At 44.1% G+C, this 14,675-nt stretch overlaps 1 protein-coding gene across 1 annotated transcript in view; it reads left to right on the forward strand.

The window, feature by feature from the left end:
• Positions 1-2,434: 2,434 nt before the first annotated feature.
• LPCAT2 (lysophosphatidylcholine acyltransferase 2) overlaps positions 2,435-14,675 on the forward strand; it is a 32,887-nt gene continuing 20,646 nt past the window's right edge. The window contains exons 1-5 of the mRNA XM_064160403.1: positions 2,435-2,667; positions 8,397-8,536; positions 9,546-9,763; positions 10,981-11,093; positions 14,452-14,512. Of these exons, the coding sequence (XP_064016473.1) occupies positions 2,524-2,667; positions 8,397-8,536; positions 9,546-9,763; positions 10,981-11,093; positions 14,452-14,512 (676 nt within the window). The 5' untranslated portion in view covers positions 2,435-2,523. The remainder of the gene's footprint in view (positions 2,668-8,396; positions 8,537-9,545; positions 9,764-10,980; positions 11,094-14,451; positions 14,513-14,675) is intronic.

A 14,675-nucleotide genomic window follows, 5' to 3' on the forward strand; every position in this document is an offset into this window, starting at 1 on the left:
CAGAATAGTATTTGCACGGAGAAGTTTTGTGGCTAGTCCTGGAGGAGTCGTTTCTGGGTTACCAGATGCTGCCTCCACCTATCCGGGCAGTAGCACTACCCGACTGTGACCACCAGAGGGCGGATGTATGTCAAATACAAGCAGGGAGCAGGTCAAACACAGAGCAGGTTTTCAATTTCTCCATCAAAAAATGCCTTTGTAAGTGTGGTTTACAGAAGTAAGATAAACAGCCCTAGTCGAAAGAATTACATAAGGAAATACTAAAAAGAGCAACGCTTTTTTTGGCTTCTGGTTCAGCTGGGAATTTCTGAGAGAAAAGACCAGCAATCACAGGGAGAACCTGGAAACCAGTCAAGGCAAATCTTATACTACTTGAGCTTCCCTTATAGACAGACTTCACTTAGACCAAATGTATCATTATGGTTACTCCTTAAGCACAAATAATAATTTTATAATAATTAAGTTTTATTAATTTTGATGACCCCTTTGTGGAAGCAGTCACATCAAACTGGGAACTGAACTGTGAGACACAGAACAAAGCATGTGAACCAACACCATGTAAGAGGCCAGGAGCCAGCAGCATCACATCAGTGCTCTCTGTGCAGAGGCTGAAGGCTCACCCCCCCGTCAGTGTAGTGGGTTTCCATGAGAACCTAAAGCAAGTTTAAGGCCAGGCTGAAACTTTCTTTTAGGTTGAAGCCAGCATTTCAAGGCATAAGACAGGCAGCAAGTGGAGAGGAATCATGTGCAGCACTCCTGTCCAGTGCCTGGCCTGCAGCAGCCCTCAGGTAACGGCTGACCCTGCAAGGGCAGCTCCTGGCCCCTCTCTATGGAGCAGGCAAGTGAGAAGAATCACAGAATTATTTCGGTTGGAAGAGACCTTGAAGATCATCAACTGTTAACGCAGCACTACCAGGTAACCACTAAACCATGACCAGCAGCACCACATCTAGACAGCTTTAAATCCCTTCACAGATGGGGACTCCACCACTTCTCTGGGTAGCCTGTTCCAGGGTCTGACCACCCTTTCTGAGAAGAAATTGTTCCAACATCCAACCTAAACCTCCATTGGTGCAACTTGAAGCTGTTTCTTGTCCTATCACCTCTTACTTAGGAGAAGAATCAGACCCCCACTTCACTTCAGTCTCACAGTTGTGAGCAGGAAGGCTAGTGCCATTCTGGAGTGTATTAGAAGGTCTGTGTCTAGTAGGTCGAGAGAAGTTCTCCTGCCCCTCTACTCTGCCCTGGTGAGGATATGTCTTAAGTACTGTATGCACTTCTGGGCCCCCCAGTTCAAGAGGGACATAGAACTGCTTGAGTCCAGCACAGAGCCACAAAGATGATTAAGGGACTGGAACATCTCTCTTACAAGGAGAGACTGAGGGAGCTGTGGCTCTTTAGCCTGGAGGAGACTAAGAAGAGACCTCATTAATATTTAAAAATATGTGAAGGGAGAGTGCCAGAAGGCTGAAGCCAGGCTCTGCTTGGTCATGCCCGATGACAGGACAAGGAGCAATGGGTGGAAGCTGAGGCATAGGAAGTTTCATTTAAACACAGGGAGACATTTTTTCACTGTGACAGTGACAGAACACTGGAATAGGCTGCCCAGAGGGGTTGTGGAGTCTCCCTCTCTGGAGATACTCAAAACGTGCTCGGATGCGTTCCTGTGTGATCTGGTAGAGGTGATCCTGCTTTGGCAGGGGGATTGGACTAGATATCTTCTGAGCTCCTTTCCAGCCCCTTACATTCTGTGATTCTGTGAAGTGCAGAGCAGTGAGATTCCCTTCAGCCTCCTCTTCTCTAACTAAACAACCACAGTCCCTGAGATGCCCCTCATAAGCTTCATACTCTCTTCATCAGTTTTGTTGCCTTCAGGACCTGCTCTGGCACCTCAGCGTACTTCTTGGAGTGAGGGGCCCAAACTCAACCCAGTATTTGGGGTGTGACCTCCCCAGTAACCAGTACGGGAGGACAATTTGAAACTGATACATAAAGAAAAGCTGCGGCAGATCTCTAGATTTCACCTACACAGGAGCGGAATCTCCACACCAGCCTTCTGCAGTGGTGGGAACGCATCCTTCTCCTTGAACCCACCTCAGCTGCTGGACATGGCCGCGTTCTTCTCTTTTCTCCCTCAGGTAACAGACCCTATAATCCCCAGCAGTCAGCGCTGAGGAGCAACGCAGCTGCGGTACCAGCCCGCACACACCGCCTCAGCCGCCGGCGCTGCACTGCGTACGGGAGGCGAACAGAGCTCTGGCGAGCGCGCGGGCAGGGCGGGAAGGGCGGGAAGGGCTGCCGGGGCAGCTTGGCCACGGTAACGGGCAGGGACTCGAAACACCTCCTGTGAGCTCTCGCCTGGCAGCGCCCTGCTCACTACTGTGTCCTCAAGGCACGCCCGGCCCGTCCTCACCTGCCCTGAGGCGGGGCTCTCCGCAGTGGGCAGGGCCGGCTAAGACGAGCCGGACCGGGCCAGACCGGGCCGTGCCGGGCAGCGCAGCCTCGGCCCCCCCGCAGTAGCTCATGCGCAATCGCCCGGGGTGGCGGCGCGGCGCGAGCATGGCGCCGCGGGTGCTGCCGCTGCCCAGGCAGCAGTCCTTCTGCCCACCCACCGTCCCCAACCCCTTCGTCCATCCGCGCCGCCTGAGCGCCGGGGACAAGCTTCGGGTAAGGCTATCGGTGCGGGCGTGCAAGGGTGCCGGGGCCCGCCCTGCCCGGCTGACCGGCGCCGGGCAGGGTCCGGGGGCCGCCTGGCGCTGGGATGCGCATCGGGGTGCACAGGAGCGAGGATGGGAGGGCTGTCAGCCTCGGGTCTGCTGTCCCGGACCTGGGCTTCTGACGGCTCGGCTAAACTGGTGTTACTGCCGCCGCCTGGAACCTAGGGATTGTCACTAGTGCGATGTGAAGGTCAACGGCCGTTTTACAAACGCCTCCTTCCCGTGGGACCGTGTGAATACACAGGGTTTAACACTGCCACCTGGTCCGCCGAACTGCGCTGCTATGACAGGAGCTGGGCTACAGCCGGGCCCGCCGCAGTGTAACCGGGCAAGGAAGGGACGGCAGCCAGCCTGACACTCAATTACACATCTGCGGCTCCAGGCCTTTCCAGGAAGAGGCATCTAGGAAGGATGCTTCCTTCCCAAGTGCAGCATAGTTTGCTTCCTCATATAGTCTAATGATAGAGCAGAAAATGCACAGGTTATCTTAATGGTCAAAGCAACACTGCAAAAGGTATTCAGTGTCCTAAAGTCACTGTTTTCTGAAAGGAAGTTCTTCAAGCCATCACTCATCAGAGTTCCGAAACTGCACAGATGATCTGTGCACACAGGCTTATCGACCTCAAACTTAAACTTCTAACACTAGCTTTGCAACAAGCTTTTGAAAAGATGTTCACAATCATTACCGATAACCCCCCTGCTCTCCTAAAGAAACCAGGACTCCAGTTTGCTTCCAGTCTGAATTGCACGAAGGGAATACTACCCATCCCATCGTGTCAGATGCCTCAGCTCTAGAGTGAAGATGAGGATAACTTCTTCCTGATATAATCAGCCACAGCAGAAAGTAACATTTTGCAGTAATCCTATTTCAGAAACTTAATTTGCTTCAGGATTATTTTTTTAAGTCTCAACTTAGGAGGGGCAAGGATGTCTTGGTTCCATATTGTAGAGTGGACAATAAAAAAGCTATTCCCAATTCCACTGGGCTACTGACTGATGTCACTGGCTGAATCAGATGAGGCTTCTGAGCTGAAGGCTCTGCTAGCACAGCTTGTGTATGAATTAACACAAGACTTATCAGGTCCTTTGACAATTAAGGAAGTAAATAACATTTCCAGGCTCTTTAAAAACTGAGCTGATGAATCAACTATGAACTGTGAGGACAATGAGGATGCCAGCATGTAGGTGATCTTACAGCAGTTTCTGCTGATTCTTATATATATGCAAGACTGATATGCAACTAAATATTTTATATTTCATACAACTCTTTCTCAAGTTATAAACAATGTTTGCCCTGAAGGTATCTGGGTGGAAAAAAATGTGAGAAACCTGGAAAACAATTTCAATTTTTTTTTTATCTTGCATATTTTACTAGCAGCCTGAAACATATTTCAGTTGCATCTGAATCAGGAGCTGTAGGCATGAACCCCAAAGGAAAAGAAACCAGTCTCTTGATGAGGTTCCAGAAATGGCCAGCTCTCTGTGCTGACTGCTTTTTCTAGAGGATGCACAGACTACTTTCAAAAAATTAGTAATTTTAAGCTACAATTACCATTTCAGCTACAATAATATATTTTGGGTTGGTTGGGTTTTGGGGTTTTTTATTGTTCAGGAGGAAGGGATGAAAATCATGGTGTCTTAAATTAAGACACACTTCATACATAACACCACAATGCACCTGGAAGGAAAAGCATCTGGCTGGGTCATGGCCTGTTGCTAGAGAGCTTTGAAGCAAAACTGCAGCAGTCACATAATTTTAAAGCAGAGAGACAACCTTTTTGTATTGTGTGTTGCTCCCTTCTGCTCCTTTTCTCTTGTAGTCAGAGTAGGATACTTCCTGCCGTCTGCTTTATACTGTGAATATCTGCTCTCTCACTCAGCACTGTGCATCAGAACAGCTGGGAATCAGAGCCTTACCAGAGAGCGTTACTGAGGGGAAGTGTTCCTTCTCTTTCCATTTAAATTGAGTGTAGGGAATTGCCATTCTTCCATGTTAAAGAATTGGTTTGTTATATTCCCCTTATTCTGATAAAACTAAATACAATTTCAAAACCCTCTGTGGGAGCCCAAAGCTGTTTTATTGTTTCTTCGTGAACTTCTTGAATGTAAAGGCTGCTGTCCCCTGATGCATGGAGCTTCAAAGTGAGACAGGAAAGCTGTCTGCATTTTACTCAGTTTAACATCAAAAAAGAGGTTTTTTTTCAGACTGAAAAGTGGAGTAAGAAGATTTACAGTTTTTTTGCCAGTCCTTGTATTGCTAATATTTTACCAGCCAAAGATTTTTGTCTTTCTTTAGAATGTGCAAAACAAGGATCAAATGTGCTGTGCTCAACATCTGCACCTGCCAAACAAGATTCTAAAACAGTTGTTCAGATACTTCTGGTTTCTATCCTCTGACTGAATCTGGCTGCAGTTCAGTGTTGGGATTCATTCTCATTTTAGTTCTGTTCATCCTGGTTGCTCACTTGTTCTCCTAACTTCTGAACTGGAACTACAAACCACAAATACTAGCTAAGACATGAATAAATTCTGCTTTAATCAGAAGAAATGCTCAGTGGATTTTTGTAATGGCAGACCCAGCATGCTAAAGACATTTTGTCTGATGTTGTGCTTCGAGGTAAGCAGCTGAGTGCCTGAGCTGTGGCTGCTCTAGACACTCGTGAAAAACCTTGTCTTGTTATACATGTCCTGATTGGGGAGCTGGTCCCTCAGTTTCAGATGTGAGCAGCTCAGTTGGAGATGGGCCTAGGGTCAGTCAGCAGTGGGAGTGTGACCTGGACTGCAAAGACAACTCCAGCTGTCAAACTACGTCAGTGAAAGTACCCAGGTGACTCCAAATCTGGGAAAGGGGTCTTTGGATGACTCAGGATAATTCTGTCTTTTTGATTACAGTATACAGAGGCTAGAGTGACTCAGGTCCCACTTAATAGCTACTAAACTTTGAGCCTGTAGAACCATAGAATCAACCAGGTTGGAAGAGACCTCCAAGATCATCCAGTCCAACCTATCACCCAGACCTATCCAGTCAACTAGACCATGGCACTAAGTGCCTCATCCAGTCTTTTCTTGAAGACCTCCAGGGACAGTGCCTACACCACCTCCCCACGCAGCCCATTCCAATGGGAAATCACTCTCTCTGTGAAGAACTTCCTCCTAACATCCAGCCTAGACCTACCCCGGCACAACTTGAGACTGTGTCCCCTTGTTCTATTGTTGGTTGCCTGGGAGAAGAGGCCAACCCCCACCTGGCTACAATGTCCCTTCAGGTAGTTGTAGACAGTATTTTCCTTCTGTATGTTTTTCTCCTATACTTTTTCTTCTCTAGCCTACCTTGACCTTTCTCTCTTATGTCCTTTTCTTACCCTGCTTTGCAGCTGATGGAGCAGAAATCAATTCTGCCTCATTACACAGTGACCTAGAAAGCCAATAGCTTACATCAGCAAATCAGTACCACCTGCACAGCTGCCTAAAATAGATTAATGCATTTATTAAAGTTTTAAGGAAGGAATTATTTTCCTTTTGCTATTGCATCCTTTATTGTTTATTGTAGGTCACTGCATATGTATGCTTTCTTCATAAAGAAAAAAACATGGATTTATGCTTATGCTGCCCATTCTTGGTAACTGAATGCAGCTGAAATGTCAAATGGGATCTACAGATCATAGTACAAGAGGATGCATATGGAGGGAAAAAGACACATCTGATTTTAGGAGACAAGAAAAGAGTCTTTGTTGGTTTCACTTGCTACCTGACATTCTCAGATTTGTCACATCTGGCACCAAAGAGAATGGGACCAATAGATCTCCAGGGATAAATCTCTCACACTCAGCCACTGAACTCATTTCTGTGATCAAGAGCAGTCCTTTTCCTGTTGTCCATGAAGTTAAGGCTAATGTTCCATAGCTAATGATATAAAAGAAAAAAGTAATCATACCTGAATGCTCAGATCTCTGCTGAAAACCTATCATATGGCAGTGCTTATAGAACACAAACATCAACACCTTGTACCTGCTTTATCCTAATTTACACTGTATCCGCTGTCAGTCACTGTGCCTTTTGTAACACAGAACTGAGTGCTGCAGGCCCAGAATTCCTGTTACTCCTCATATGTATCACAAGGTTTACAGCCAGAGGTCAGTGCTTCTCCTGAATATTTATCAGAGTACAGTAGAAGGGTGTAATGTAAAGATGGAAAGGATTTGGTGGGAAGGGAACAGATAATGTTGGTGAAAGGAAAATTAGAACTAGCCTAGTGTATAACAGAGTTGAATAAATAATCCTTAAAGATGCCTGTAGTATTCCAGACATACTGCAAACACTTGCTCTTCTTTTAAGGAAAAGAGATAAATCAAAATCCACTGTGTTGCTTAATATCATAGTTCAAGTAAAGTGCCAGAGGGAGTTGAGGTGTTCACTAGCTTACCAGGAATGCTGGGCTGGGACTTGGACATGCTTGTGCAGCTCACCTGCCTGCCAGACCTGTGCTTGCCCAATCTGCATGCTGCTGTGTTGTGCCACACAGGCCAACCTTCTGGATATCTAACCTAATGTACTGAGGTGAAACAATTAAGGATTTCCTCCTGCCCTGCCCTGTACCACAGCTCTCTGTTAAACAGCCCTGTGCCAATGCACCTGTTTCCTGGAGCTGTGCCTGAAAAAATGCAATGTAGATATTCCTTGGGGGAGGGGCTAGGGATGACTTTTGAGTTTATTTGCAACCAGGACATGTGAATGTTTCTCCTTCTCTCCACTGTCTTACAAACATGTAAGAAGTGGTCAACACCTTGGATCTGCTTTATACTGGGTTTGCTGCCTATCTTGGCTATCTGTGACTGTCACAGAACTCTCTCAAAGCAAGATGGTAACAGTTTGCTGATTGTGAGGAGGAAAGGGAACTAAGCTTCCTTTATTTATTCTGAAAAATCAAGGAGGTCCTAGCATGGAGGTTAACAGCCAAGATGCTTCAACAGAAGGCACCAAGTTAGTATTGATAATCTTAAGGCTTCTGCTGAGTGTTCACAGCGTGCAAACAACTTCCAGAGGCAAAGAGCCAAGATCTGCTACAGGAGCTTCAAACAGCACAGTAAAGTGAACCACAGGTTCAATTATACTGAAAACCATTTTGCTCAAGTCCCAGCTCAGAAAAATGAAGTTGTGTGTTCACTACTCCAAGCAGCAGTAGTGAGGGTCACTTGCAGCAGTGAGGGTCACTTGCAGCAAGTGTGACTCAACATGCATTTGTCATTTTGAAAGGGCAAGTGTACATTTCAGCCATCTTGACAATCCCACTTGGCTTCTAGACAGGCAGCTAGTGACAGAAGGCTCTGTACTGGAGATACATATCAGCTGAGCAGACTCATTTGAGATGCCCATGTGCTGCAAAGTCCAAGTATAAACTAAAGCCAGCAAACTCTCTACCCTATCTGTCTAACAACATTCAAGCCAAAAATTCAAATACTCAGACCATTTAGTTCTACCTGACATGGGAACTCAACAATGAAAATAAAATGCTGTGAATGAGCCTGCCCCAGATGAACACTGCAGTCATTGGTGCTTTCATTTCTGAATCATACAGCAGCAGTGCAGGTATTTTGAAATCCGTGTAATGTAACTACACAGATATCAGTGTCGTTCCTCTTGATACCATTTCTTATGATTTTTTCCCTTTCTTTTTTCCAGACTGTCCTCCAGGGGATTATCTTACTACCCCTCCGTGCTATATGCATTGCAATCCTTTTACTGCTAGCATGGCTGTTTGCATCAATCGCAACTTTCCGACACCCTGGAAAAAGATCTGTGCCACTTAAAGGATGGAGAAGGTAAAAAGTGACCAACAGTTGTGAAAATTCTCTGTGTTTCAGTTTTTTTAATAACAAAAAAACTAGAGTCTAGAGATGTGGTTTTTCATTGCTCTTCTCCTTTTGATTAAAGAGGAGTCCTCAGTCAAATCCTAGTTTTACTCATATAGGTGGAGCAACTTTCCGATGAATGTATTTTACAGCAATAGCAGAGGTATATACTTAAAGAAGTACATTTTCATCTGTCTTAAGGCTAAAACAAATTAGTATAAAACTCTTTACAGGCTATTTGTATGCCAAAACTTATTTTAGTAATAATAGTGATAGTAATATTTGAGAAATTATAGTCATTAAGGAAAGTATTTGGTAATGTCCCATAGGCTGTTTAGCCTGTGTAATGCTTGCTATGCTGTAATTTGTGACTAAACTAGCATTGATAGCTCCTTTCTTAGATATGCTATTCTTCAAGGAGTATTTTACCTCTGTGGGTTCTGGATTTCAGTTGCTCAGCTTCTGATCTCAAGGTCATGAAGTTCCCTTCTAGCTGCCCTGCACTGTAGCTGCATGCAGGCCGAGGAGACAGAGGAAGTGAATTCTAACAAGGTCAAGAAGGGAACACTTCCCCCACTGAGGGAACGTGTTACAAAAAGAGTACATTCATCCTAGTTTAAAAGTTCTAGTAAAAGATAGTATCAGTTGCCTAGGTTCTTACAAAAGGGACACTGAAGCCACCCTTCCCTCACAATAGCCAAAGGAAGTAGTGTACCAGGTAGGAGAGCTTAGCAAGGGGTTGTACATGGCCTTATCTTTGAAATTCTAATCAATATGAAAATTCTTTCAATATGAAAAGGCAAGCTTCTACTGATCAGTTCTACTACTCCTTTAGCCTTGCACTCTCCTTACAGATAGCACTGCCACTTGTGTCTGGCCCCAGTGCTGGTGAGAATTAGGAAATCTTTTATGGACTTTTGTAGTACAAAAGAGATACTAACTGTAAGATGGATAATAATTTTTTGTTTCTATTTACAAGGAGGATGATTCAGACCACCCTCTCATGCCTAACTCATACCTTGTTCTTCACAATGGGTTTCCAAGTGAAAGTGAAAGGGAAAGTAGCAAGTCTGCTGGAAGCTCCAATCTTTGTTGCAGCTCCTCATTCAAGCTTTTTCGATGCCATTATTTCTGCTCTAACTGGAATGCCATCAATAGTGACTAGAGCAGAGAACCTGTCAGCTCCAGTACTTGGCAGTAAGTATTTATGAAAAAAACAATGTTAGAAGTCAGCATTTTGACATGAGGCCAAAAATATTCTCTCTGAATGCTTTATCTGATTTAGAAACAGAATCTTTAATTCCTTAGGCTCCATATATACTGATGGATTATTTCCAGTGAAATCTCTGTGATAAGTTAACTTTCTTGAACTGCCCCAAATGCCAAAAAGTATGCGGTTTCCTTTCAGGTATGAAATACAGCATCCCTTGAAATTTGCTTTGTAACTGAAAGCATGTTTCATAACTGCTCAGGCTGGAGCTTTATCTTAAAATTCTCCCACTAGGTAGCCTGAGAAATATGTTTGACTGCTGTCTTTTACCAGGGGTTAGAGAAGGTCATTTCAAAACACACCCAAACTACAGCAGTCTGGAAAATACCAATTTACAAATTTAACCTTGCAGGCACTCCTACAGACTTTTTAAATGGGAGTCAAACAAGGAAAAGATAAGAGAGAAGTTAATCAGAAAGGAAATGTAGAGAATGGAAAAGATCAAGTGATTCATGCTTCAATTATTTTCTTCTCCTTTTGGCATGAAAAGAATCCCCATTTGCATTATTACTAGAATCAGATGTAGACTTTCTGCTAGCTGTACAGTAACTCAGTATTACAAGTGCTTTGAAGGAAATAACCTAACTGATAATCTATTGATCTTCTTTTAAAAGAAAAGGAGTGGGATATAGAAGACAATTCTTCCCCGAGTTTCTCATCACATCTTCACAGGTCCACACTTTCTGATGTAGACTTCTGATTAGAGTGTTTTTTCTGTAATTTGCACAGAAGCTGGTGGCTGAAGAGGGACATCTTACTTTTTCAGCACAGCCAGAACTACTTGCTGGTTGTAGTCTGCAGAAGTCAGACCTGCATGTGGCCCATGAGCAGAGACCTGACCAGGGCTGTTCCTTAGAAGTGTGTCGAAATGAAAAATAACAATATTAGTAGAAGATGTTTGGCTGAAATTGGCATGTTTATACCTACTGTAAAGCTCCTCAGCTGGCAGTGTGTCTTCTGTATCTTCTCATTCTGCAGAATGAGAATAATAATAACACTCTTCTTATCTATTTAGACTGAAAGCTGTTTGTGCTGTCTGCCTCCCAGCATGAGAATAACGAGTTTTTGCTACAAGGGAGCCTTGAACCCGTGTGTTTTTTAAACAGTATTATAAAACAAATAAAATTTGTCACCTCTTTCACAGCAATTTTAAGTTCCCTTCAGCCTGTGGCAGTTTCTCGTCAAGACCCTGATTCTCGCAAGAACACAGTCACTGAGATAACTAAGCGGGCATTATCAAGAGGCCAGTGGCCACAGGTAATTAATATACTAACATTCTTCTCTCATGTACTCATCTTCCTTATTCACTGTGCATCATAAGATCATGAGTGCCCAGCTGAACAGGGTTCTGTTCATGTATGAAGATGGAATCAGCTCTCAGGTATATGACTGCTTTAGGAAAGAATGAGAGGCTGAAACCCAAAAAAGATTTTTGTTGTGATGAACAAGTCAGGTAAAGTCCAGCCAGTACCAGCTGCTGTTCCAAATGTAAATGCTTTTGACATCTCTTTTCCCTGTTGAAGTCTTTGTGTGATGTCTTCAGCATAGCAGTTAACTTGCAGTGGTGAATTCATATCCTGAAGCTAGGACATGCATGAGAAGCAAAGCTGTTTCATAAGTTTCCTAACAGAGCAGCTAACAAGATGTGTAACCCAGGTAAGGTTGTCCAGGCTCTGGCATGAACATTACTTAAAACACAAGTTTTGTATATGGAGGAGAGCTGAGATGGAGCTCAGCTGCCTCTTCAGGTTACTAATACACTAAACCTAAGACTTTCAGATCAGTCTGAACTGTGGAAAGATTTTAAGATGGAAGCAATAGTTACTGATTTTTGACAGTGTTTCCCATTGTCATTCCTGAGCAGCAAGATGCTATTGCACTTCTAGGCCTTGGATGGCTTTCCATCTTGAAGCAGATGGAGCAGGCCTTGTTCAGAAGAGAGAGAAGTGTTGAGGCAACAAGTCTGCTGCCTCCATAACAGGCAGAGGGCTGGAGTGGAAATCTGCATCCTTTGCAAGAAGAAAGACCTGGAACAGTTGCAAACCTACTGACATCTCATTTAGCAGTGTCCCTGCTTTCTTCTGTTGCATTGGAGCACCTCTCCTGTGAGGAGAGACTGAAGGAGCTGGGACTGTTGAGGCTGGAGAGGAGAAGGCTCCAAGGTGACCTTATTGTGGCCCTTCAGTATCTTAAGGGGGTGTACAACAAAGCTGGGGAGGGACTTCTTAGGACGTCAGGTAGGTGATAGGACTAGGGGGAATGGAACAAAGCTAGAAATTAGTAGATTCAGACTGGATGTTAGGAAGAAGTTCTTCATCATGAGGGTGGTGAGACCCTGGAATAGGTTGCCCAGGGAGGTGGTGGAAGCCCCATCCATGGAGGTGTGTAAGGCCAGGCTGGATAAGGCTCTAAACAGCTTGATCTAGTGTGAAGTGTCCCTACCCATGGCAGAGGGGTCGGAACTAGATCTTCGTTGTCCCTTACAACCCTGACTTATTCTATGATTCTGTAATTGACTGCTCTCAGGTTTCCTTTAGATACTACAGATAGCAGTATCTAACTGTTAGGAATGAAGTGATTCCAGCAAAGCCACAGTAAAGCTAATCTCTGCTTTAGTAAGCATGGGGAGGAAAGGGGACTTGGCTCTACTCCAGTACTGCCCTTGGGATGAAAACTAGATATGTATTACAGCATAAATAGTTCATGAGTCAAGTAATCTGGGCATCTCCAAGAGTGAGTCATCGGTTGATGATGTCACTGCATATCACCTAGTCCTGTTCCCTGGTCACACCTTCTTCCTACCCTGGATTTTTTTGAGAAACCTGACCTCAAGATGATGTCTGTCATATCCTCCCCAGAGTGCCTGGGCTGCATTCTTTTAGCACAATAGACAAGAAAGAGTATCTGGGTTCTCTGTTCCTTCCTCCTCAGACCAAAACACAGCAGGCTGGGCAGCACAGATGCTTATTAATAACTTGAGGTTCTGATTAGTGCTTCTCCCAGTTCTGTACCAAACCAAAGAGGAAGGAGGGAAGGATTACTTCATGGTCAGTCATCACTAATAGGTTTTCTGGGGTTTATGACATATGCTAAGCAGGAACATGCCAACTTGTGTGTCCATAGCACCAGCCAACAATTTCTGTAGTTGAGAACTAACTGTAAATCTATACATGCAGCTGTCCTTTGGACCTAAGAACAGCCTGTGTCTCTGGGGTGTGGCCTAGTGAACACCCTCTTTCATCAAGCCTCCACCTGCTCACTGGGGCTGTAGTAGAAGGACACCTTGAACATTGTTTTGATCTAGACCAGTTCTTGCGCTAAGTTTTATGTTGAATGCTGCTCGTGATCTTGTTGCCCCACATCTGGATTCTTTACCCATTATGCAAAAGCCAATCTACACACAGAGATGAACTGTTTGTTTTATGGCAATTCTGTGCAGAACAGTGGCAGGGTGATAATTCCACAAAGCTGGCACACTGGATAAAATTTGTGGCAGATATTTATACAGTAAAATTCATTAACTATGCCTCATGTCAACACCAATTGGCCGTTGGTTGTTTCCTTTCTTGCTTCATCTTAAAGATACAGTATCCCTTGAATTCACTATGCATGCTCAGAGGGTAAGGGGCCTGTTTGGGCAGGGGTATTCTTTAGCTAGAAGGTGTGATTCTTCCTATTATATTATAATAAGGTAAGTTCAATATCAGGGCACCAGTCTGGTGGATTTTGCTGACTTTACCAAACAATTCTCAAGGACTCAGATTTGGTGTTTTGGGAATCTTCAGCCTTTCATTCCTGGTAAGGTTCTCTGAAACTAGTTATCTTGGTGTACTCTTATCTTAAGGTGGATAGTGTTAGTATAACTTAACTCTTTCTGAGACAGTTTTATCCTAAGGGAAGCAATGTCAGCCTAACTTTTAAACAATCATTCATCAATCCTACAGTGATAAGAGAAACACAAAGCTTTCCTGTGTTCCAACAAAGGCTGCATTCAGAGCGTCATGTTGCAGCTCACAGTATCTTTCAGACACTAATTCAGAACGCCTTGGGGTGTTTGGTGTGTCTGAGTCATTCGGGTTCAGAGCCATTGTAGTGCTGTGTAATGCCTTCAGAGCTCTGCACCACAGTTGCACATGGTGTCTCTACCTTTTGCTGCTACCCCTCAAGCTGTGATCTTCTTTTCATAGCCAGCATCTAGCTCACGTTGATTGCAAGTGTACCTGCAAACACTCAAATTCATGTCAGCCCAGACTCTTGGTGTGTATACATCCAGCAGTTCAGTAAGGAGCTGCCAGTAGAGAAATAATTCCCATATCATTACCAACACAAAGCATTTCAAGTGAAACACTTAAAGCTATATTTCTGAACTGATTAAAGGCCATTCTCCAAAATTATACACTTACAAAGCATGTGTTTCCAAACCAAGACAGATCAGGTTAATATTAGTGTGAGCATCCTTCCCTTATTTGTTCATTTCCCCTTGAAACAGTAATGATGCAGTGCACCATGTCACAGAGCTTGCATAAAAAGTCAGCCTGTATGTAAGTGATGCTGAAGTACAGTCTTTTCATGAAATCTGTGTATCTATGTATATTTCTTTCTCTTTAAATTCAAGATACTGATTTTCCCAGAAGGCACCTGCACAAACCGGTCTTGCCTGATCACCTTTAAACAAGGTGAGAGACTTTTTTGCATCATTGCTGTAAAATACTGTGTGAAAGATTAATGTGGTAGTTCTAGTAAGACCTATACTTCTGCAGGAACACAGCAGCTATGCAGTAATGTTTTATGTCATTAAACTTTCAGTGCCACTAAACCCACAGTTTTATACTATCCATT

The sequence above is a fragment of the Pogoniulus pusillus genome, chromosome 20, assembly GCF_015220805.1.
Source record: "Pogoniulus pusillus isolate bPogPus1 chromosome 20, bPogPus1.pri, whole genome shotgun sequence".
In the NCBI taxonomy this organism is placed as follows: Eukaryota; Metazoa; Chordata; class Aves; order Piciformes; family Lybiidae; genus Pogoniulus; species Pogoniulus pusillus.